At 39.1% G+C, this 22,716-nt stretch overlaps 2 protein-coding genes across 2 annotated transcripts in view; one reads left to right on the top strand and one right to left on the bottom strand.

Moving 5' to 3' along the window:
- galnt1 (UDP-N-acetyl-alpha-D-galactosamine:polypeptide N-acetylgalactosaminyltransferase 1) overlaps positions 1-2,062 on the bottom strand; it is a 70,519-nt gene extending 68,457 nt beyond the window's left edge. Inside the window, exon 1 of the mRNA XM_036133401.1 lies at positions 1,604-2,062. The gene's annotated coding sequence lies outside the window, so the exon portion shown is untranslated. The remainder of the gene's footprint in view (positions 1-1,603) is intronic.
- A 16,458-nt stretch (positions 2,063-18,520) lies between these two features.
- On the top strand, positions 18,521-22,427 carry ino80c (INO80 complex subunit C). The gene is made up of 5 exons (XM_012867722.3): positions 18,521-18,831; positions 20,493-20,606; positions 20,707-20,818; positions 20,950-21,017; positions 21,107-22,427. The coding sequence occupies exons 1-5, from the start codon at positions 18,643-18,645 to the stop codon at positions 21,236-21,238; spliced, it is 615 nt and encodes a 204-aa protein (XP_012723176.2). The 5' UTR covers positions 18,521-18,642; the 3' UTR covers positions 21,239-22,427.
- Positions 22,428-22,716: the final 289 nt, after the last annotated feature.

The raw sequence follows: 22,716 nt of genomic DNA, 5'->3' as shown, positions 1-22,716 counted from the left end.
ACCAACATGTACTTTCAACCAATTTTTTCAAAATCCAATAAGAAAAATAAAATCATATTCTCTTCATGGATGGGGATGGTCTTGCAAATCGTTCTTTTTGTGTTGGATTCAAAACTACTACCTCCATCAAAGAACTATACGCGTAATGTTTTTTCTTTCATATTATAAAATCCCTGGAGGGGGGTGGGGGGTGGAAATGGTCAAAATCAGAATCAAGTAACCAGTTTTGTTTAAGTTTAAATGTCTTTGCATTTCTTTAAATGACAGAGCCCGTTATACTTTACTGTCACAAATAGAGTGGATTGCGTTTACGACCAAACAGCTGTAGGTAAAAAGTGCCATTTTGGTTGAAACCTAAAAGGAATTTGCTCGTCAATAGTTGTGTCCGGATGTTTGATTGTATCTAGAAATCGGATTTTGGATCTTTAAACAAAGTTTGAGAATGGTTAAGTTAAATACAATAATAATAATAATAATAATACTTATACGCATGTTCAGCTTTTCCTCTCCCCTTAAGACACAATTTGTTTCTTGTCAATCACCTGTCTTCGTCCTCTGCGTTTGGGACTCTCCTTGGATTGATGGTGAATCCATTTTTCTATCTCTTGTGATAATTACAGCATTGTCAATGCATGCTCACTCGATGCACATCCCCTTCATTACACGCATTCCCCCCTGACATGGCAGGCTCCAAACGCCTAAATCAACTCCAATAAAGGGTCTCCAAGTGATTCATATCCTTAAAATGTAATAAACCTCATTCTGACCACTTTTATTCCCTCCCCTCCCGGGTCTTTGTGTCAAGCTGAGCTGACAGATCGTTGATCTCACAGAGCCCGGGAGGCACAAACCAGCCACCAAGCAGAGGTTAAACTCTTGTTTAGGGCTCATCTTTCCAGTCTGTAAGGCAACACTGACGCTCTTATGTTTCAGAAGGAGGAAAAAAGAAAAAAGGAGAGGAAACGACAACCAGGAAGAGTGCACTATACACGCATTCTCCATTGTAAAAGCATGACTTCGGGTGTATGCACTCCTCCTTTCTCTGCTGCTCCACAGTCTCGCGCAGACAGAGGCATCAGTTAACCGTCGGTTATCGGTTATTTTGAATTAACCGTTAGGAGAAGTTGCCGCGGCAACGGGTGCGATTACTTTCGCCCCCTTTTTTGCCGGCGGTGGCCCGTTCCCCCGCAGAAATCAGCCCATTTCCAAGGTTGAACGCGTTAACGCCTGGGTTGCATAAACAAGCCTCTGGGGGTTGACGGCTGCGTGCAAACGCGGGGACAGCCGGGTGAAAAAAAAAGTGTCCGTCAAAAAGAGAGAAAAAAGCAAAGCGCGGAGCAAGGCGACGATCGGCGCGTTGAAAACGGCGAGTCGCGTCGCATCGCATCGCATCCCCCCGTTGCTTGGCTGCTTCTGTCAACAAGAACCCTCAGCCAGCCGAAGCGCCAGCCCGCTGCTGCTGCTGCTCCTGCTGGGTACCGTTAGGACCTCGCTGGCCAGCGGCAAACCCAGCGGTGGGGTACGAGGGTTCCCCGTTTTCACAAAAAAAGCAACAACGAATAACGCCGTTCCACGCGTTTGTTTTGTTTTTTTGTTCGCTTACCTGTCGTGACGGGTCACGTCAATCCGCCGCCGTGGCGCAGAAGACCGCAGGCTAGCTCCGAGGCAGAAAACTGACGATGATACGGTACAAAGTATCACCGCTAAGTTAGCGGGCTGGCTAGCTAGCTTAGCGAGCTAACGATGTGGGGAGAGCGGCTCCCTGTGAAGGGTCGAGACGAACCAGGCACCTAAAAAAATATATATATAAAAAAACAGCAAGTCCGAGTCTTTCTCGTTTTTTTTCCCCCCTTATCTGAAAAGGACACAGTCCAGACTGGGGAAAAAAAGCGTTACAACAAGAATATATCCATTTAAGAAGACCGGGTTTGGGAAGTGTCGGTTCAGTCTTCGGTGCCTATGCGCCGTGAGCGCTGCTGTCTCTCTCCCGGGTGGACGTGCTGCCTGAGCCGCTGTCTGTCTGACTGAGACAGGGAGCCCGGCTGGCTGCTGATGTGCAGAGCAAGCACTGTGGCAGCATCTCCGCTCATCCCTCCCTTGATTTCCCCAACCCGGAAGAAAAACTACAACAGATCCCATCCTCATGCATAGATGCGTTTGAGACGTTTATTTGAACGTTTATTTCAAGGTTTGGTTCAATAATGCTGGACAAAAAAAAAAAAAAAAAAAAAAAAAAGCAAAGAAACAATAACATCAGATTATGAATGATCAGGGTTGAAGATTAAACCGCACGAGAATAAATATCTCAAAACATTACAGTTGAAAAGGAGCTAGTCACTTAAAGAATTATTATTATTATTGGTGTTGTTATCAAATCAATTGTAAATGAAGGGGGAGGATTAATGTTATGTCAAAAACAAATGATTTAATGAATGTTCATTTTACTGAAATACTTTAACCAAAAAAATATGCATTATTGGTGTTCAGATCCGCCCTAAATATAAGTAGCATAATAATAAACTGTACTCTGCTACCAGATTTATTTATTTTTTATTTATACTATTTGAATGTTTCAGAATATCAAACGAATATTAACATCATACAGACGTGATATTTTTATTTTTCAAGAGAAAAAAAGCAATCCAAACCAAAATGGTTCTGCGTGACAAAGAAATCACCGCCTAAACCTACTGTCTGGCTGTGCCACTCTTTGAGCTCTACCATTGATGCCATTTTTGCCCAGCCTTGTTGAATCATGAACACTGACATAAACTAGCAGGTGAAGTCTGTAGCAGTTTGGATGTTGTTTTGGCTTCTTCTGTGACCTCCAGGATGAGTTGTCGCTGTACTTTTAGGGAAATTTGCTGGCCACTCCTGGGAAGGTAAACAAAGTTTTCTCCAGTTGTGGATAATAGGGCTCACTGTGGTTTGCTAGAAACTTTAGGTTTTGAAACCCTTTCCTTACTGATGAATGTCAACATCTCATTCGTTCTTAAATATCTTGATATTGGGGTCAGTCGAACAGTGCCCAAAAGTATGGTTAATCACGGTTCACTAAAGATTTAACAAAAGCAGAATCACTTCTCCACTGTTGGTTTGAAAAACCAACAGTGTTTTTTTCTATATATATATATATATTTGGTGCTTCTTGTCAAACCATCCTGGATTCTGTGGTTCCATTAAAAGACAAGCAACTCTAATTTAAACCAAAACCAAGGTTTAATGAGAGGAGCGACCATCGGCAAGCAGAATGGAGGTGGAAAAAGGAAACTGCAAGTGTCATTTCAAATCGTGAATGGGTGCTTGCGTCAGTACCAGAACTCCATTAAAAAGGCAAAAAGAACATATTTGGGAAATGTATCATCCGACAAACATAACCCTTGTGTGCAATTCAACACAACTGATTCCATTCCTAAGCCTCTTGGGAGTCCATGTTTGAAAGCCTCTCCAGAAACATGTAATAATGTCTTAACGATTTTTTTATTGTAAGGGTTGCCACCACCAGGTCCCTCTTTACATCTCCTAACATCTCCTGACTCCTTGCTCTGCTGTCTTTTATCAGTTTGAGCCTGTGACTCTCTTTTTCAGAGGATGTGGTGAGGCATGTTAAGCCACCATGCTCCCCACAGGCTCCTGTTCCTTCGCCATTTTTTAAAGAGGTCTTTCAAAATATTGTACACTGTGTTCTTACCATTATAAACCTCCGTTTGTCCTGTGGTGTGGTCCCTGCTGAACTGAAACATGCAGAAGCTCAACCTCTTTTTCAGAAACCTGGTCTAATTTGCTCTGTGTTGGCTAGTTATAGACCTGTTACTAAGCTGCCATTTGTTTCAATTATTTTTTTTTATTTTTTTTTACAGAAGATTACATGTTGTCAACTGCAATAATTCTTGAATGAAAATGGCATTCTGTAAATCTTTCAGTCTGGTTTTTAAAGCCCACCATAGTGTAAAATCAGCATTGTTAAGAGTCATTAATGGTATACTTATGGCATGCGATTCTGATGACTATACTGTTTTGGTTCTGCTTGAACTAACTTCTGCCTTTGACTCTGTGGACCACAACATTTTAACATCATGTTTAAATTCCGAAGAGTACATTCACAACAAATTGCAAAAAGGTGAATGGAGCAAGTGATTTACATGCTATCCCTGTGTAAAGGCACGTTCAGGAGCAAATTAACGGTCAGTGATGCGAATGACAGCTTTTGAGCTTTGAGAACAGTACGAATTGGGCAACTTGGGCGAAAAGAGCGAAGCAAAACTGCAAATAGAGCAAGCTAAATTTCGTTTGAGTTTAACAATTTGAACTTCTCTGTCAACTTGCGTTGAGTTAAGGGTGTTCCTCATTCATTTATTTAAGCGCAGAATTGGTTTTTTTTATTTTACAGATTTAGACAGTACAAGGCTGTATTTCTATTTCTATTTAACAATGATAGATTTACTGACCAAACATGCCATTAGTTCGTGTCCCAGAGGGTGATACGACCCCCGACGTATCTATAGGCCACAATTCATACAGCACCATGACTCGCTCTTTAAAATTCATATTCGCCACAGTGAGTTGAACAGACAAGAAGAACCGGCAAGCGGATAGATGGCCCTCCTGTCTGTGATGAAACGAGTTAGGGGAAAACTGTTCATGCAAATTATTTCCAAGAGAGAGGCGATATGTCAAACAACCAAAGGCAGGTGATCTTATTTGCTTTTCGTGTGCACGCACCTTTAGAGGGCATTCAGAACACAGCGCTTTATTGGTGTAGATCTTTTCTAGCTGCTCGGTCTTTGTGTCAAAATATTTGGGCCAGTGGGTTTTTCCCCCGTATATTTACTGCCTCTAGGTTACCTATTTAGAAGGTATGGAATTGCAATCCACGTCTATGTCGACCATTACCAAAGCTATCTGCCCTTAAATAGGAAGGATGTCCTTAGAGTCAAGTCGGACTATTGGATTCCTTGGAGGATATTAAAGCTTGGCTGGTCCTAAACTTCAAAATTTTCAGTGAAAAGAAAACCTAGGCGATAGTAGGGTGGCCATCATTGATTTGCAAGCATGGTCACTTTACCCAGTCATGGAATACTGTAATGATACTCTGTTTACGCAATGAAAACTTATAATTTTAACATACAGTTTCCAAAGAATACTGTAATGGACTTTATGTTGGAGTGAGTCAGGCCTTGCTCTCCTGTCTGCAGCTAGTACAAAACACTGCAGCAATAAACAGAACAGATTGCCCCTGTTCTGGCCTGCACTCCACTGACGTTACAGTGTTAATTTACTTTTTAAAGTGTTTGAATGATTTTGCTCTGCCATGCCTCTCTGTCCTTCTTCATTCCTATGTATCTTCTTGGTTCATCTGGGTGGCCAAACTTCAGGTACCCAGGTATAGGATGAGGCTCAGTGGGGGCAGAGCTCTCTGTATAGCTGCCCTTTATCTGTGGAATAACCTAACCCTGCACATTAGAGAGGCTCCTTCACTGCCTACTTCTAAAACTTATTGTAAAACCCATTTTTATTCTCTGGTGTATAACATCAGCAAGACTAAATTTGTTTCAAATTGTTTTTATTGTGTTCAGTCTATTATTGTTATAATATTTATACACTTTTCTTTTCATTAATGTTAATAGTTTGTAATCGTGTACAGCACTTGTTTCAACCCTGTTTATAATTAAGTTGGTATGGTGTGGCAAAAGAAAAGTAAATTTTTCTGTCTAAATTTAGATGTTGAGAATTTATTATATTACCAAAGTTATTATCAATGGGTAATCACAAAGACAGTCTGGAAGGAAAAATCTGATTTGATAGCTTTTATTTCAAGTCATTCACATCAACGCAGAACCTTGTGCCTTTTAACTAATATATAATGAAAAGGTTTTTTTTAGTTAGTATTTTTAATCAGGTGGAAAGTAACTCCGAGCAGCATGTCCTCATTTTAACTTGTTGATTTGGGCATCAGAACATCTTAAAGAACCTCTAATGCACACTCAATGTACCGAACTATATTCAGATCATGATCAAAATTAAAATTTGCATCTTTGCATGAATCAGAATACCTATAATAAAGTATTCAGTGAAAATACTGTGAGCGCAGCAATGAAGAAATAATATAGCAGCTACAGTCCCTCCAAATCAGGGGCATCAAACTCTTTCGAGGCCGGTGTCCTGCAACTTTTAAATACTTAAAAATGTCAATAAGAAAATCCAGAAAAATATGAGATACGACAACTTTTAATTTCCCTTTGGGATTAATTGAATATTTGTTTAGGACTAGAGTTTAAGACCCTTGCTCCACGTAGTTTACTTTAGTATAGATTATGGTGTGAAACGTAAATAAATTATGTTTTTTTATAACACTGGTTTTACTTTAAGGTCAACAAGGGAAAGGGTGAAATTTATAACCTATACCATTTTTTTCCTAAGAATTAAAACTGTTATATGCGATTCATTATTCTTAGCAGGAACTCTTCAAAACACAAAGAGGTTATGCTTTTCTAAAGATGTGATTAAGAAGTGTATCCACATCTTTCAGTAACATATTGTATAGTTATTGTCAATATAATACACGGTCTTCTAACCTTTAATCAAAGATACAGACTTTTAGAAACATCAAACCCTAAACTATAGTCACAAAGTGTTTTACGCTAAAAACAATAATTCAAACAAAATTGTTTTTACAGGAAAATCAAGACTTTTGTTCTTCATTACAGAGGAGCAGAGTTTTTTGTGTAAAATACAAGTTTTGTGATCTTACATTGTATGTGTTAAATGGCCTTTAATTTACATCTGACAAATGAGAAAAAAGAAAACCCTTGAAGATTTTTTTCCCCCTTACAATTTTGTCAAACCTCAGAGATCTTAACTGTGTTAAAGCAGAGTTTACTACTGATGTAGTAAGACTAGCAAAGAAAACATCCTCATGTAAGGCCTCTCTGATTTTCCGTTCATCAGAATCAGGCATTACATTTCTATACATTTAGATGTAGATATTTAGTTTCATTTAAAACATATAAAACCTTTATGCAGGAACGCCTAGAAATAAGCTCCAACTGCTGGAGTAAGTGGGAAGCAGCGGTGGATCTCAAGGCCCATAACCTTTACGGGCCACTACCTGCAAGCAAACCATCAATCCAAAAGGAACCCAGACAGAGCAACAGGCTTGACATTTATGTCTACATTCTGAGGATAAAAACTGACCTGGAGTAAAAGGTAACAGAAAAAAAGAGAATTATTTTTTTGCTTGTTTTTGTTTTGCACCAGAAAGAGAAGTAGCACCGTCTATGGCAAATGGGGAAGCTACAAAAAGCTATAAATAAGATGTCAGTGGCATTGCTCACTATTTCCTGCTCCATCAGGGGAGTGATTAATCGTCTTGACTGTCAGGTACAACTCTCTTTTAGCCACGATTTATTGCCAGAATAAGAGACGCATTTGGGAATGCTCAGACTCTTACTAGTGCGGGGCGAAGCCATCTACCTTGACTCAATGGCTTAATTTCCTTCTGATGTTCCCAATTTTCAGACTCATTCCCTCGGATGGCAAATTCTGACTGGTAACACAGCCCTCAGGTGCAGCTTTGTGAGGAATTCATGGCGGTTACTGTCTTGATGTGCGAGATACAGCTTGAGTACACATTTTCAGATTAACACAGACAAATTGCTTTGTGTGAGCATCAAAGCCAAACTCCTATTTGACTTAATGAAGTCATTGAGGAGCTGCCGCTCGTTTTTATGACTCGGCTCTATACCTGTGTGGACAGAAAACTCGCTGCCTTGGCAAGATGAGACTTAAGAAAGAGCTACAGCTGCTCTTCTTTGTATAGAAGAGCAGCTGTAGAAGCTAGATTTGACAGAGTGACGGATTTTATCATCTAATATAAACAGGTGGTATAGGTCTATAATTTTCAAAAGGATCAAACAGCTTTGGGGTTATTTAGTGTTGATGATTACTTCTTCCATTACGCAGAGGTTTGGTTCAGAGTTTAAGGACGGTAATGACTTTTGCTGTGCTGTCTCCTACCTTATTTACATCCCTTCTGCAGCTCCTGTTGTGACTGCAGACTTAACAGATTACAATCATCTCATCAAGCCACAGCTTAAAAAGCTCTGCAGGATTTTCCAGCACCACCAGATTGTCCAACTTGGTTCCTATAATCTAGCATTCCTGTTTGTCATATTCCCAGTTATTGTTGCTTATTTTGTGTCTCGCTGTGCCTTAAAATCCCCTGCATGGATTTTTACCACGAAACTCCACTGACGTTTGCTTTGGATCCTCTAGCCACTTTGCTTTTCAGACCGCAGCTACAAAACTCACCTGAAAAATTTCTCCTGCGTCGATTAGTAAGTCAACAAAACTAAGACCAAACCTTAAATATTCAAGGCCATTAATTTTGTTTTTTTCACAGTTTATCACATTACAACAACAAACACCACTCTCTCTTATTGGGAATACACTGATGTACTGAGCTTTTAATATGACAAAATATGAAAAAGATCAAGAGGTGAGAACACTTCAGCAAGGCACTGGACCATTCAAAATCGTCTGCGCTAACCTCTGTGTCCTTCTCTTCTCATCACTTTATGGTTTGCTGCAAAAGCACTGGCTTCTGCAATGCATATTAAAATAACACAACGGTGCAATGAATTTTTATCTTAACCCTAGTCCCATGTCTGTCAGTGTGATCGTGGGTTTGGGTCAAAAAACAATAACATTCAAACATAACATATGATACAACTAATACATTTTGGCTATCTATCTATCTATCTATCTATCTATCTATCTATCTATCTATCTATCTATCTATCTATCTATCTATCTATCTATCTATCTATCTATCTATCTATCTATCTATCTGTCTGTCTGTCTGTCTGTCTGTCTGTCTGTCTGTCTGTCTGTCTGTCTGTCTGTCTGTCTGTCTGTCTGTCTATCTATCTATATGTATATATATATATTTTTTTGCTGAAAACACAAACTAAGGGGTAAAAAAGTTTATTCTGCCATGAGTTGGAGAAAAGCTGGGATTTGCTGGAATGAAATATGTCAAGTTCTCTCAGTTATCTTTCACCTAAGCTAGCAACAGAATTTTAAAGAAATGCCCCGTGGAGGTACTTAAAATGTTGAGGTTATCAACATGAATTAAAAATTCATTAATTCATTCATTTATTCCAGCTTCCATATTTGCTAACAAAAAACAGACATGCACTCAAAGGTTTGTTCTTGCATATAAATGACATTGAATCCACCGCTAAAGCACAGATTTTTAAAGCTCCCTGTATGCAAACCTCTCCAAACTAATCAGAGCCTGTGCACACATGACCCCAAACAACAGAGGCTATCCATTCTCATTACAAAAATCAACACAGATCCGCTACAGGTCAATGGTTTGCCAACACTGATCAATAACAATTGCTTCAGCTTGCAACATCCCTGTCTACCCAATGTCTACCGTATATGGATTCGCAAAAGTATTCACACCCCTTAAAATTGTTCACATTTTGTCATATTGCAAAACCAATCTTCCATGTATTTCATTGGGATGTTGTGTGACAGACCAAACACAAGGTAGAATATTATTTTGCAGCGGATGGAAAGGGATCCATGTTTTTTTTAAGATGTTTTCCAAATAAAAATCAGAAAAATGTGTTCATTTTCAGCCTTTTTTGTTCCAATACCCAACATAAAATCCAGAGGGTTTAACTTCTAGCGGAACAATGATCCCAAACATGAAGCCAGAACTGTAACGGAAAGGTTTAGTTAAAATCATGTTCATGTATAAGAAGGGCCGAGTCCAAACCTTAATCTGAGAGAGATGCTTTCAATGGGCTTTCACTGATCTTGAGTTATTTCACACAGAGGGATAGAGAAACATGTCCTGTTGATGAGGCATACCCCAAAAAAGGCTTGTACAGAGAAAGGTGATACTAAAGGAGTATTTTATGTTCTCAAGATTAACAGTTATGCTTTATCTTCAATTAAAAAACAAACTTTTTTCTGAACACTTGTATAGCAACAGGGATGCTTCAAAGTTCACCTCAGAGAGTTCCTTTTTTGGCTAATTTTACCACAGAATAAGGAAAAAGGGTGAAGCCTGTTCATTTCCAGACTCACCTCACGTAGCCATAACATTAACCATCAAAGTTTAATACATGTTCCAAATGAGCTTTAACAGGGTCTCTGGACATACGTTATTTATGTAAGTGACAGCAGCAATGTAGCAGTATTAAAAAATGAATGAAACATTTAGAAAGTCCTTCCTCTCGATCAGCATTCCCTCTGTGACCGCAGGGTAATAAGAGCAGCAGGAATGCCTGCCTCTGTGTATCAGCCAGATACCCTTTGACTAAATATTCAGCATTCTGGCTTCCCAGAGTTAATTAAGTCATTCTCAACTGCTTCCAAAGCACTGTGTTGAATTTGGATGTCACAGAGTGTGTTGTGAGGGCTGAGTGAAGGCTGACAGGTTCCTCCCTTTGGGCCGGTGTTGACGGCTAGATTAGCTACAGGCACTCAACCTCAAAGATGTCTGCATGAAACTGCTGTGACAGTATGACAATGGAATAACCATGTAAGTCCCAAAGCACAGTATCTTACTTTCATATATCAGAGAACTAACCAAGAGCAACGCCGGCAGACTCAAGACTGGTACGCTACCTCAATAGGACCAAAATATGTGATTTGTTTTCATTGCCACTGTTTTACTCATCTGTTTAAAGGAGTTTTTGTTGGGTTGTTCTTATGTAGAAATGTTATAGACACAGCTTTTGATCCGTGTTTGGAATTGGTGAGAAAAATATGGAGTCTGATTCGATTTATATGTACCTTAGCTAGATTTTCAGAAGATTTTTAAGCTTTATTTCCACTCATCATTTTTCTTCCACTTCTGAGACAAAGTAAAGAAGGTAACAGGAACAGATGGGAAATTTAAATATTCCCCTCCCCTGCAACACTCTCTGGGTCATTTTGGGGGATCCAGAGGCATTCATGGACTTGAAATGTATAATCTCTCCTGCCAACAATTGGGACACCAGGAACAATCCTGATCAGATTTATGAAACACTTTAGCTGATTCCTTTTGATACAGAAGAACACTAACTGTAAGGCTCAGTGTGGAGGAAGTTAATTTCATCCAGGATCTCATTCTTTTGGTCATGATCCATATCTTAAGACCATAGGTGAGGGTTGGACAGTGAACCGAGTGCTGTGCAGTGATCCTGTTACTGCAGATGAGGCCCCATCTCATCCATCACTCATTAACCAGATACTGAGATATTTGAACTCCTCTGCTTATGGGAAAGACAGATCCCCAAACTGTGAGAAAGAGTCTGTGTTTCTGGTTGAGATCCATGGCCTCAGACCTAGAAGAGCTCATTCTCACTTCTGCTGATTTACACTTGGCTGTGCACATCTTTAATGCAGGCTGAAGGTAATTGCTTGACAATGCTGACAGACAGAAATCCTTTGCACAAAAAAAATTATGAGACCCTGAGGTTCCCAAACCAGACACACTCCTCAAATAAATTCCAACCCACTCTGGGAACAGGTTCAACATTGTGTTGAGAATGTGGAAGCAGCTCTTGCTCTGGGCATACAAGGACCAGATAGTCCCTTGAAAGAATCCCTGGCACAGAGCCCAACACAAAATGCCTTGAATTTAGAGTGGACAATCCGTTTTCTGCTTTGATTTCCAGGGGAACATCTTATCTATTGGTTGTCCCACATCTCAACCATTGTGACGTGCTCACATATCTCCAAGGACTGTGCACGTTCCTTGCAAGATTCCTCTTGCTGCTTATGCACACTTCTAGTGTTTATGTATCCAGCAAGCTCCAGCGATTGATTGTAGCTCCGCTGCTCTCACCGTATACTTTGAAAATGGCAGAGAGTCGCAAGAAGCAAACTGTCTTGTAAGTTTATGAGAAGAAGAGGAAGGCCTCAGAGGTATCCTGTATATTTTAGTTCAAGACTCCTGAATCTAATGACGGTTTGTTCTCAATCCATTCTAAAGAAGTAATTCAACCATTTGAATCAGCTGTTGTGGAGCAAGGGCACTTCCAAAATCTGCAGGACAGCGGACCTTGAGGAGTAAAGTTTGACGCACCTCCCCTGGAGAAGACATTGTAGGGCAGATACCACAACTAGGTTCACGAGTACATAATGCTGGGTCACTGATAGTCAACGCAGCCAACATTCAACACATTCGTGATGAAGGTTATCTCATGATAAAAGATGTTTTCCTGACCTGAGCTGTTTGCCTAGAAAACAAAATAAATATCAACCTCAGTTTGATTATTGTGTCTTTATAATCAGCTCCATCATGCGTACTATGTATGCCAGTATCTCTCAATGTGTGCACACTAATCTTGCAATGACAGAATTTTTGTTTATAGATTCCTGTACATTATCTGCTGACACATGCTCTGTTTTACCAAGGACAAATGTAAGAAGGGCTTTTGTTCATAGACCAATGAGACACCTCAAGTATGTGCTAGAGTTATATATTTAATTATGAATTTTGAACATTTTATATTAGATTATTTCTGCAAAGGAGCAATTTCCAAAATCCCAAGTACCAGTGCTATGGTATAATTAAACTACTTATTTATCACTGACTGCATTTTTGGAGTGAATACGATATATGGTTTGAAGTTAATTAATGAGTGAGTCCAGGGATTTAAATTGGCATCTAAAAAGACATGCGGTACTTATTAAAAGTGGGCTAGACATGTAATCTGCTGACTCCTGGACAGTTTGTTAACTTTAAACAAGATTTCTGTGGGACAATAACACTCCACAATAAGTGTAAAACAGCAGGGACACGATGGTTTTAGTTTGGTTCTCTGAGATTGCAACAAACTTTTGTTTCTAACTGATTCCTTCGTAAGTGGAAAGATTCACAGAATTAGATCCAGTAGAAACTTAAAGTCAGGGACAAGGTGGGCTGTAAAATAAAACAATTAATTCTGGGAAGAAAATCTGGTCTGAATTTTTTTCAAAAGTTATAAATAAACCAATGTTTTCGTGAACGACTCCAAACAGTTTTAAGTTCTCATTTCACTTGGAATTAGCCTTGTAGAAATGTAAAGCATTATTTACTGAAGGGAATTGTTTTTATTTTGCTAAACTACAAATATACCTTAGGAATTCAGTTTAAGTCAATTATTTTTAAGTTTATGTATACAGTGCTAATTCACAACAGGTTTCACCTCAAGGCAATTTACAAGAAAAACATCCAATTTCCAGACAATATAAAGTGAATTCAATCCAATCATACAGACAGTGCAGGTTTCAACCTATATAAATTTCACTTTGATTCACACTATAAAACACTACTGTAAAGTTCAGTTTATTATGCCATCAGGTAAAATGTTTTCTATCTAAGGAAATTCAGCCAATCGAATTGTGTGACTGATTTTGCAGCATTGTCTTCTACCCTTTTAACCCCTTTTAACAGTAAGAAAACACCAACAGAACCTGGCTCACTCTGTGTAGCTGGCTAATCACAACAGCGATTGCAGAATGATAATGTATATGTGCATATATATCTATGTGGCAGACACCTATCTACTTTAAAGACTATGCTTAAAACTTTACTATTTGATAAAGTCATGAGAAAAAAAAAGCCAATTGTAATCTCATTTTTACTGGAGTTTAGGTTTGGTTTGTTGCAGCCTATTGCTGCATTCCAGTTGCAGTTGGAATTCGGAAAATCTGACTTTAGATTGGAATAATCAAGTGGAATGGCCACTAAAGTCGGACTTCCCCCTCAGAAAGTCGAAGAATTTTTTTAAAGCCAATTGTCGGATCAAATTTGGCAGCTCCTGCATCATCAAGAACATATTTATTTTACAAGATACAGTTGAAAAAATGCAGCTAAAAACAATGTTACATGCAATTTTTAACATAATTTAAAAGTATTTGTTGCACGTGGAACGTACAGCTTTAAACAAAAGTACTCCGAACAAAACAACAAGTCTCTTTTGCCATATTGGAGTCCCGACCCTTTGTGTGTTTTATTTTTGGCATCCCGAATCTCTGACTGTGTTAACTGGAACGCTGCTAATTCGGGTGTCACGCCATTCCCAGCTCCTAGTTCCGACCTCCAAGGTGAATTGAGTGCAGCATTTGTATTTGGAAAAAATTACTCTTTGTGATCACTTTTCTTTGAGTTAAGTTGTTAAAAGTATAAATAGTAGTTAAAACATAGTACATTTTGCTTTATTAAAATACATGTCTAATGTATTGATAATTGTTAACTTTAAGAAAGTCTGATAAATTATATGCAAAATGAATTGCGATGGCTCAACTCATCATGTATTTCATTTAATTTTGCTTATTTTTGCTTGCTTGTTTCTTGTTTGCTGGTTCAAATAAAAAGAAGAGCGAATGAACTCCTGAGTCTCGTCTGTGAGGCAGACAACCTGTCTACTTTTAAGACTAGGCTTACAACTTTCCTTTTGACAAAGCTTATAGTTAGAGTGGCTTAGGTTACCCTGAGCTATCTATATAGTTATGCTGCTATAGGTTTAGGCTGCTGGAGGACATCAGGGTCTATTTTTCTCACTCTGCTAAGTTCTCCTACTGTTCTCCAATTTGGATTGTTTGTTGTTATTTCAACTTTTAACTTTTTGTTCTCTGTCTTTTTCCCTCTTCATCTGGTCAGGCGTTTTGTTAGCTGTGACATCATCATGGGGAGGCAGATCATCTGCTATTACCATACAACACAGAAAGGATTCCTGGATCAATGTGTGCTTCTGTGCTTTTTGTGTCTCTGCTCTGTCTTCTCCAACCTTCAGTCGGTTGAGGCAGATGACCGTTCACACTGAGCCTGATTCTGCTGGAGGTTTCCTTCCCGTTAAAGTGGAGTTTTCCTCTCCACTGTTGCTTCATGCATGCTTTGTAGGGATTGCTGCAAAGCCATCGCCAATGCAGATGACTGTCCACTGTGGCTCTACGCTTCTTCAGGAGGAGTGAATGCTGCTTGTCAAGACTCGATGCAATCTGCTGGGTTTCCTTAGAAAGGAAACGTTTTAACCAATCTGGATGATTTGATTGAATCTGACTTTGTAAAGTGCCTTTAGATGACATGTATTGTGAATTGCCACCATATAAATAAAATGAAATTTAATTTAATTTGTGGCTGATGGAGGTTTTTTTGGGGCCCATCTCTGCTCTACGATCAGATGGGGGAGGCAGCTTTCCCTGTGTTGGCCCTTCTTGGGCATCTTTGCTCTGGGGGTCCCTTCAGGCATCTGGGATTTTGGCTCCCCTGGGCATCTGCCTCAGTTCTCTGGGCGGCAGGTCTTTGGCTCCTCACAACCACTGTTGAGCATTTATTTTCTTGTGGAAAAACTTACAGCCTCAAGCGCACTCTCACAAACACCTACTGGTGCTTGGATTCAGGTACTTGTAGAATAACATCTATACAGAAAACCCCTATTGTTTTCTTTAGCTGTCACTTTATACATTTTGCATCAAATTATACTGTTTATTCTTCAGTGATGGTATCAAGGCGTTGTTTTTTTTACCTGTAATACTTTCTCGGTTGGTTTTGCTGTTCTTTTTATATTTCTCTTTGCAGGTGAAGAAGCAGACTCAGAGGATTTTATGATGCGTGCTCCCTTTCCTCTCCTCTTTCACCTTTTCTCCCTTTTATCATTTTGTCTCATCCATTTCTCTCCTTTTTATTCCTGTTTTACCTTCCCATTTCAGTGTCCATTTTACATGAAATAGTCCCAGCATAAATTCTAGACAACAGACAACAATTCTTATTGCCACATTGCTGGACAGGACATAAAAAAAAGAACATGGCTGAGAGTCACATGAAGCAAACCTTGCTCATGTTTATGAGAAGAGGAAGGCCTCAGTAGAAAGTAATAAGACCAGAGTGAATTCGGAAGATTTATAAGACACAGTCCCCCTGAAGACCGAGGTAAGCCGGTATTGTGCATGCACGGTTATTCTAAAAGGGACTTGGGGAAACCTCCGGAAAAATCGGCAGCCCTAGCTTTAACTAATACTGAACAGCCCTGTGATGGACTAGCGACCTGTCCTAGGTGTACCTCGCCTCTCGCCTAATGACTGCTGGAGATAGGCAGCAACCCCCCCCCCCCCCCACTCCCCCCCCCTCCCCCCCCACACACACACAACCCCGAAAGGATAAGTGGTTATAGACAATGAATGATAATAGACTGGATGGACATTCCTGACCATTAAAAAACATTGTCTCCTGTTGAGTGAGACAGCAGGGCTGGTCAACCAGCCAACAGAAGAGTGCAGTTTTACATCCTGGACAGGATGCCAGTCCATCACAGGACTGACACAGACGCACAGTTAAGGGAACTATACACAAACATTCTCACATCTACTATAGGGACCTAGGGATCTCCTCTTGGTTATGATAAATATTTTCTGAAAGCTCCTGTGTTTGTAAGATTGACACAATAGTAATTAATAGTCCAAAGGGAAGCATGCAAAATATCAAAGGATCATTGAAAGCAAATTAAATTTGGAGGAATTATAGGTTGAATATATATTTATTTATTACTACTACTTATTATTATTATTATTATTATTATTATTATTTATTATTACTTATTATAAGAATACATTTGATTCAGTTTCAGTAAGCGGTCTCCTTTCGGGCAGCCTTGACATGCTAAATAAATGTTGTCAACACTAGGGCTATGGATATATTTTAGTTTGTTACAGATCTTATATGCATCGATCTTACTTTTGTTTATCATATTTAAATATTGTTGATGGTATTTAATTGTATTTAGGAGTGTACCTCTGAACAAGATTGCTTTGCATATCAATCAAACATTGACAAAGGCATTGTCTTTTGATTTGAGTATAAATGAGGGCAAAAAAACAACAAAGAAAGCAAAGAAAACATTATCTTCAAAAGCTATTAGCTGACTGTAGTGCATTCTGAAGTATTTCAAACTTTATTATGTTCAGCTAGTAAAACAATTCCATTGTTTTACATAGATTATTTATCTGGGTGCTATACTTTCCACAAACGCATGGTGGCAGCATCAGTCCGTGGACAACATTTTGTCCACTTCTGAGCCTTTTTTCATTCTTTATTTTCCACCTTGCTGCTCCTTAACTGCATTACAATTTTTAAAGTAAAAACAGGAAAATTCCATTGAAAGCTAATTTATCTTTAAAAATATGTTCTGAATAGAAGGGGAGTGATAAAGTTGCTATTAAACATGTAGATTATTTAAAGGGGAATCAAACATTTTAATTTTTTGGTTTGGTCAGAGGTTAATTGTTTCAGAAACTTAACTCATGACCAACACAAGGACTTACAATAATACAATAATCTGCAAGACTGTTTTTACATACAGAAAGATCGATAAATAAATAAAATAAATAATACTCCCTTTGATGTTGTCAGACTTTAAAGACACCAGCCAGATCTTTTTTTCTAAAATCAAAGCGATGATTTGTAACCCAAAAAAAAAAAAAAAAAAAAAAAAAAAAAAAAAACACGGTGCAGTCAGCTTCCTGTGTGTTTTGTTTAAAAATATTTTTACATCAGTATAGATTAGGATAATAAGGCATAAGTCAGTGCTTTAGTGTTCTTTACAGTCTGCCTTCTTTTATCTGTCTGCCTGCTTTGGTTGAATTCTGCATAGAAAATAATTAGGTGAAACAATTTCAAAACAGTAGATAAGAGTTGTACTTGTCCATCTTGGCTTTGGGCAAAAAGTTGGTCTTTTTATTTTTGTGCCTAGCTCTTGTGATGTCACCAACCCAAGTACAGGCAAACCAAAATAAACATTACTTTTCTTAAATGGGAATTTATAAAATCTGTGTATTTTGTAAAAATCCTGCAGTTGAAATTCGTACGTTGTTACCAAGGTGTTTTTTTTCTTGTGCACATTAATTATTTATTATTTATTATATTATTATTTAACAAAATACCTATATACCTTGTAAATTACCTTATTGGTCAAGTAACAACTTTTAATTCATAACTATGTTAACTGTGACATCATCCAGAGAAGACGGCTCACCCGCTACTACCATCTAATGTAGAACAGATTACTAGATCAATGTGTGCTTCTGTGCTTTTTTGTTTCTCTTGTTGTGTCTCTGTTCTGTCTTCTGTAACCCCAGTCGGTCGAGGCAGATGACCGTTCATACTGAGCCCGGTTCTGCCGGAGGTTTTTTTCCCCGTTAATGGGTGGTTTTTCTTCCCACTGTCGCTTCATGCTTGCTCAGTATGAGGGATTGCAGCAAAGCCATGTACAATGCAGATGACTCTTCCTGTGGCTCTACGGTTCCCCAGGAGTGAATGCTGCTTGTCGGGACTTTGATGCAATCAACTGGTTTCCTTATATAGGACATTTTTGACCAATCTGTATAATATGATTGAACTTGACTTTGTAAAGTGCCTTGAGATGACATGTTTCATGATTTGGCGCTATATAAATAAAATTGAATTGAATTGAATTGAACTAAAAACTTCAATGACAACTCTCAGTAACACGTTCACCCGGAAGTGTTCCCATTCCACATCCGGGTTAGGAACTGTTTACAATGAAGATGGCAGTGAGCTAATGTTTGGTTTGTCGAAGGAAAAGTGGATTCGCACTGGTTTATTTTGATCAAGCTGCTCCGCTTTTAGTCAGAATGGCATCCCAGACCCCAGCCACGGTGCGGCCGCAGCCGCCGGCCGCCAGCGCGGCGCCTCTCCGGGGGAAGAAGCGTCCAGGCAGTCCGGCGGTTTCAGGCGCTCAGCAGGCGGCAGGGAACAGCAACACCAGCGGCGGCAAAAAGAAGAAACCAACGCTGCCAGCCACGCCGACCACACAGACACAGGTACAACCAGACTGAATAATATAAGGAAATGGAACCTATCTTGTTACTTATGGTTAGATATAGGAACTAAAAATGCACTTACATCCACAAACTCACACCTAAAGAAAAGTTAGAGTAACTAATTAACCTAACAGTCATGTTTGGGACAGTGGGAGGAATCCGGGGTACCCGGAGAGAACCCACGCAGGCCCAGAGAGAACATGCAAACTCCATTCAGTCATGTTAAATAAGCCCTCCCACTGAGTTACTTACTTTCAGTCACTGTGTGGATGTAACTTTTAAGAAGACTCATATTTTTACTCACTAGCTGACAACTTCTTCTGAGGTGTTCATGATCTACTTAGTTCTGTCAAAATTAAGAGTGATATAAATATAGGAGGACCACTTTCAGTTCTGTTTTAGGAGATCTTTTCATTGTAGCTGCTTTTAGAGGGGAACATTACACTCATTTCCTCAATTCGCCACAGGACTCGGTGTGTTTGTCCCTGAAAGAGAAAAGCCAAAAGCAGGAGAAGAAGAATAATGACACACTCAATGCCCCCACCCCTCCCTCATTTCTGAGGTCCGTTTGCTTGTGTTTCTTTATAAATTCCCCGTAGTGATCACTGAACCACTTCACTAACATTATCCAACTCAAAGTTGGAATTACTAGATTGTCCACATTTTTGCATAATAGCACGTGTCCATTACCTTTACCTGGTTTTACATCAGAGCCATTGCTGCTGTTGGTTGATGTGTTTATGTACTAAAAATGGTGGAAGTTCTTATTTTTGATGCATGAAATAAAGAGAAAAAAATATATATCTAAATGATCAGCATTTAAACAGTTCAGAGCTGATATTAGGAACATGATCTGATTCCGTTCTCTTGCTGGCTGGTGCATCTCGTCACAAGTTGTGCCTTCAGCTACAAGTTTGGTGAAATACCAAAGCTCATATGCCAACGCTGCATATACCTTCCAGTGTTAAACACTTCAGCAATGCTCTTTTATATGTTGTTTTCCTTTCAGTGACAATTAGGTAGAAGCTATTTCTACATTCCTAAGGCGACAGCGAAAATCATTATAAGAAATAAAACGTCAGAGCTTAGAGCAGATTAGGTGCTGGTAGAACATTACTTGTAAATTTTTTATGTTCTTTTCTTGTAATTTTAAAAATATGTCAAGAGAACCAAGTAACTGCTTATGAAAATGTTCATTTGAAAGTGAAAAGGCAGAGCAAATAAATGCAACATGACGTGAAACTGAAGCTGGCTGGAGACCAGGACGCTTTGCTCTTTGTCTTTCAGAAAGCAGAATTGCATACGTTGAAGCTGAGGTGTGCAGAATAAGAAAAACGTTAATAAGCCATTATTGGTATTGTAAAAAAGAGATTGTTATTATTTTTAGTCAGGTTTTATTTATAAATACATATGTCCAAAATGTGAATTATTTTACTGCAATTGTAGATTTTCAGTAGGCAGTTTTTTTTTTTAGAAATAATTCTATTTTTATTTTTCTCTAAAAATTGTATTGTTCAATTCTCAGTTCATGCAGAAAGTGAGAGACTGTGTGGTTGTTTATTGTTCTCAAAGGAATTGGTTTTGGACACAGAACCTCAGTTATAAAGTAGATTAAGGCTGTGATGACAGATCTAAACAGTTTGGGGCCTGTCTGCCCTCAGATAACTGCAGTTGAACCTGTGGCTGAGATGAAGACAGTGGCATCAGTGGACAGCGCTCCAACCACCACGGAGTCTACTGCAAAGCTTCCTCCCTTCAAAGACAACACGTTTATGGTGAGTGCCTGCAGCCACCTGGGCTCACATCCGTCCTCTCCTCCTGCTTCTTGCTCAGTTTCTCTGCATCTCTTCTGTTTTCTGCGTTCGTTTTGGGCAGCACTCAGGGATTGGTGGAGCAGCAGCCGGCAAAAAGAACAGGACCTGGAAGAATCTTAAACAGATTCTGGCTTTGGAGCGGACGTTGCCCTGGAAGCTCAATGATCCCAACTGTGAGTCTGATAGTGGTTCTGTTTAGATGCTACGTTGTTTTAAGCAGTCATAGTAACTAAAGCAGGCTAATGATCTTGCTTATTGAGAGATCCAATCAGTAGTTTAATTTCTAAATAATTTCTAATTTCAGACTACAACATTGATGCTCCTCCCTCTTTAAAACCAGCAAAGAAATACTCGGACATCTCTGGCCTACCTGTGAGTAATCCATCGAACAAGGACAACGTAGCTTTATTCAGTTCTTTCTAAAGGCAGAATCTGAAACACTATCTCATGCATTTCCTCAGGCAAACTACACAGATCCACAGACAAAGCTGCGCTTTACATCGTCTGAGGAGTTCTCCTACATCCGTCTGCTCCCCACCGATGTTGTCACAGGCTACCTGACCCTGCGAAAGGCAACATGCATCGTTCCTTGACAGCCGAGCAGAGCTCGAAGCCTGAAAACAGGTTTAGGGCAGTGATGATGGACTTTCATCGATAGCTGAGGAGGAAATACGTTGGACGTGGAACCGCAGGAGGTTGCTGTTGAACTTTTGCACTGCAGCTATGAGGACAGCAATCTTATAAATACAAAAAGGAAGACTTTACTATACTGTGTTTCAGTCAGTCCTTTGAGAGTTTCAGAATGGTGTGAAGTCATTCCAGCAGAAAATTACCAGCAGACCTGTTTAATTCATGAGTGGGACAGAGAGTTTTACAGATCGAAAAGAGTACAAACGTTAACTTCAATACTTGATGTTGTTTTTCCCAGCAAGTACTTCCTAAACCTTGGAAAATTATAGTTTGCCCCACATTCATTGGGATCCCCAGCTAGTAGCGTGCTTTAGCAGTTTACTGTCCGAGTTTCTGCAAAGTTTTATTTACATTCTGGTGTTTTAAAGACTTTGGAATGTGATGCTTTGTAACAAAAAGTAAAAAAAAAAACAAACAGACCCACAGCTTCACAGATCCTTTGTTATACTTAAGAGTGGGTGTTGGACACTTTTCCACTTGATCATCTTTTGAGTTTACGCCAGACCCATCTGGATTGTTTGTTGCTGAAAGTCTTATCTGACCAAAGCACATGGTTCCAGTTAAAGTTCAAGTAGAGGCTTGCAAAATTCACATGATTATGTTTGTGATGGTAGGACAAAATAGGCTTTCTGATGGGATCCCTCTCAATAAAATGACAAGCATGCAGATGGCATCTAATGAACGTTACAGAGACTTTGTGACTCTGAAGTGTCACCGTTTGCTGCACTTTCAGCTTTCTGATTGTGGTGATCTTCAGAGATTCATTCTGCCTCCTTGACTATTCTCCTACCTTTGCATGTAAACAATATGGATATGGGTTCTCATCCAGCCTAGCTGTCACATGCTGAGATAAACAAGTCTTTGTCCGTCATGTTTTTACCCAAAGGAAACAATCAAAACTTCCTAAAAAAGCTGATCAACTTAAGAGGTTTGGTAACAGCTTGGTTGCTGACAGTACTGTGGGGCTTTTCATCTAAAACATCTGTAGAGCATACATTATTGCAGTGTATGTAAACCTGTCGGAATCGCTGGTTTCCTTTCCTATTGGTTATGTGCTAATAAGTTGTTTCTAAAAGTAAAGTTTTTAATAAAGTCACTGTTTGGTTCAACAAAAGAGCCCAACCTGTAAAAATGGAATTAGACATAAAATAAAAAAAACAAAAAAAAAAAACAAAAAAAACCAAACATGGTTTACTATAGTAGAACTACAATCTCACATGCTGACTGTGGTCTAAATAGGATTAATGAATGCCAAGCCCACATCACTTTACTGTTCTCAGATGGCTTCATATATACAACCCCTGGCAAAAATTATGGAATCACCGGCCTTGGAGGATGTTCATTCAGTTGTTTAATTTCGTAGAAAAAAAAAACAGATCAC

This window comes from Fundulus heteroclitus, chromosome 3 (assembly GCF_011125445.2).
Source record: "Fundulus heteroclitus isolate FHET01 chromosome 3, MU-UCD_Fhet_4.1, whole genome shotgun sequence".
In the NCBI taxonomy this organism is placed as follows: domain Eukaryota; kingdom Metazoa; phylum Chordata; class Actinopteri; order Cyprinodontiformes; family Fundulidae; genus Fundulus; species Fundulus heteroclitus.
This window is presented reverse-complemented; position numbering and strand designations above follow the sequence as displayed.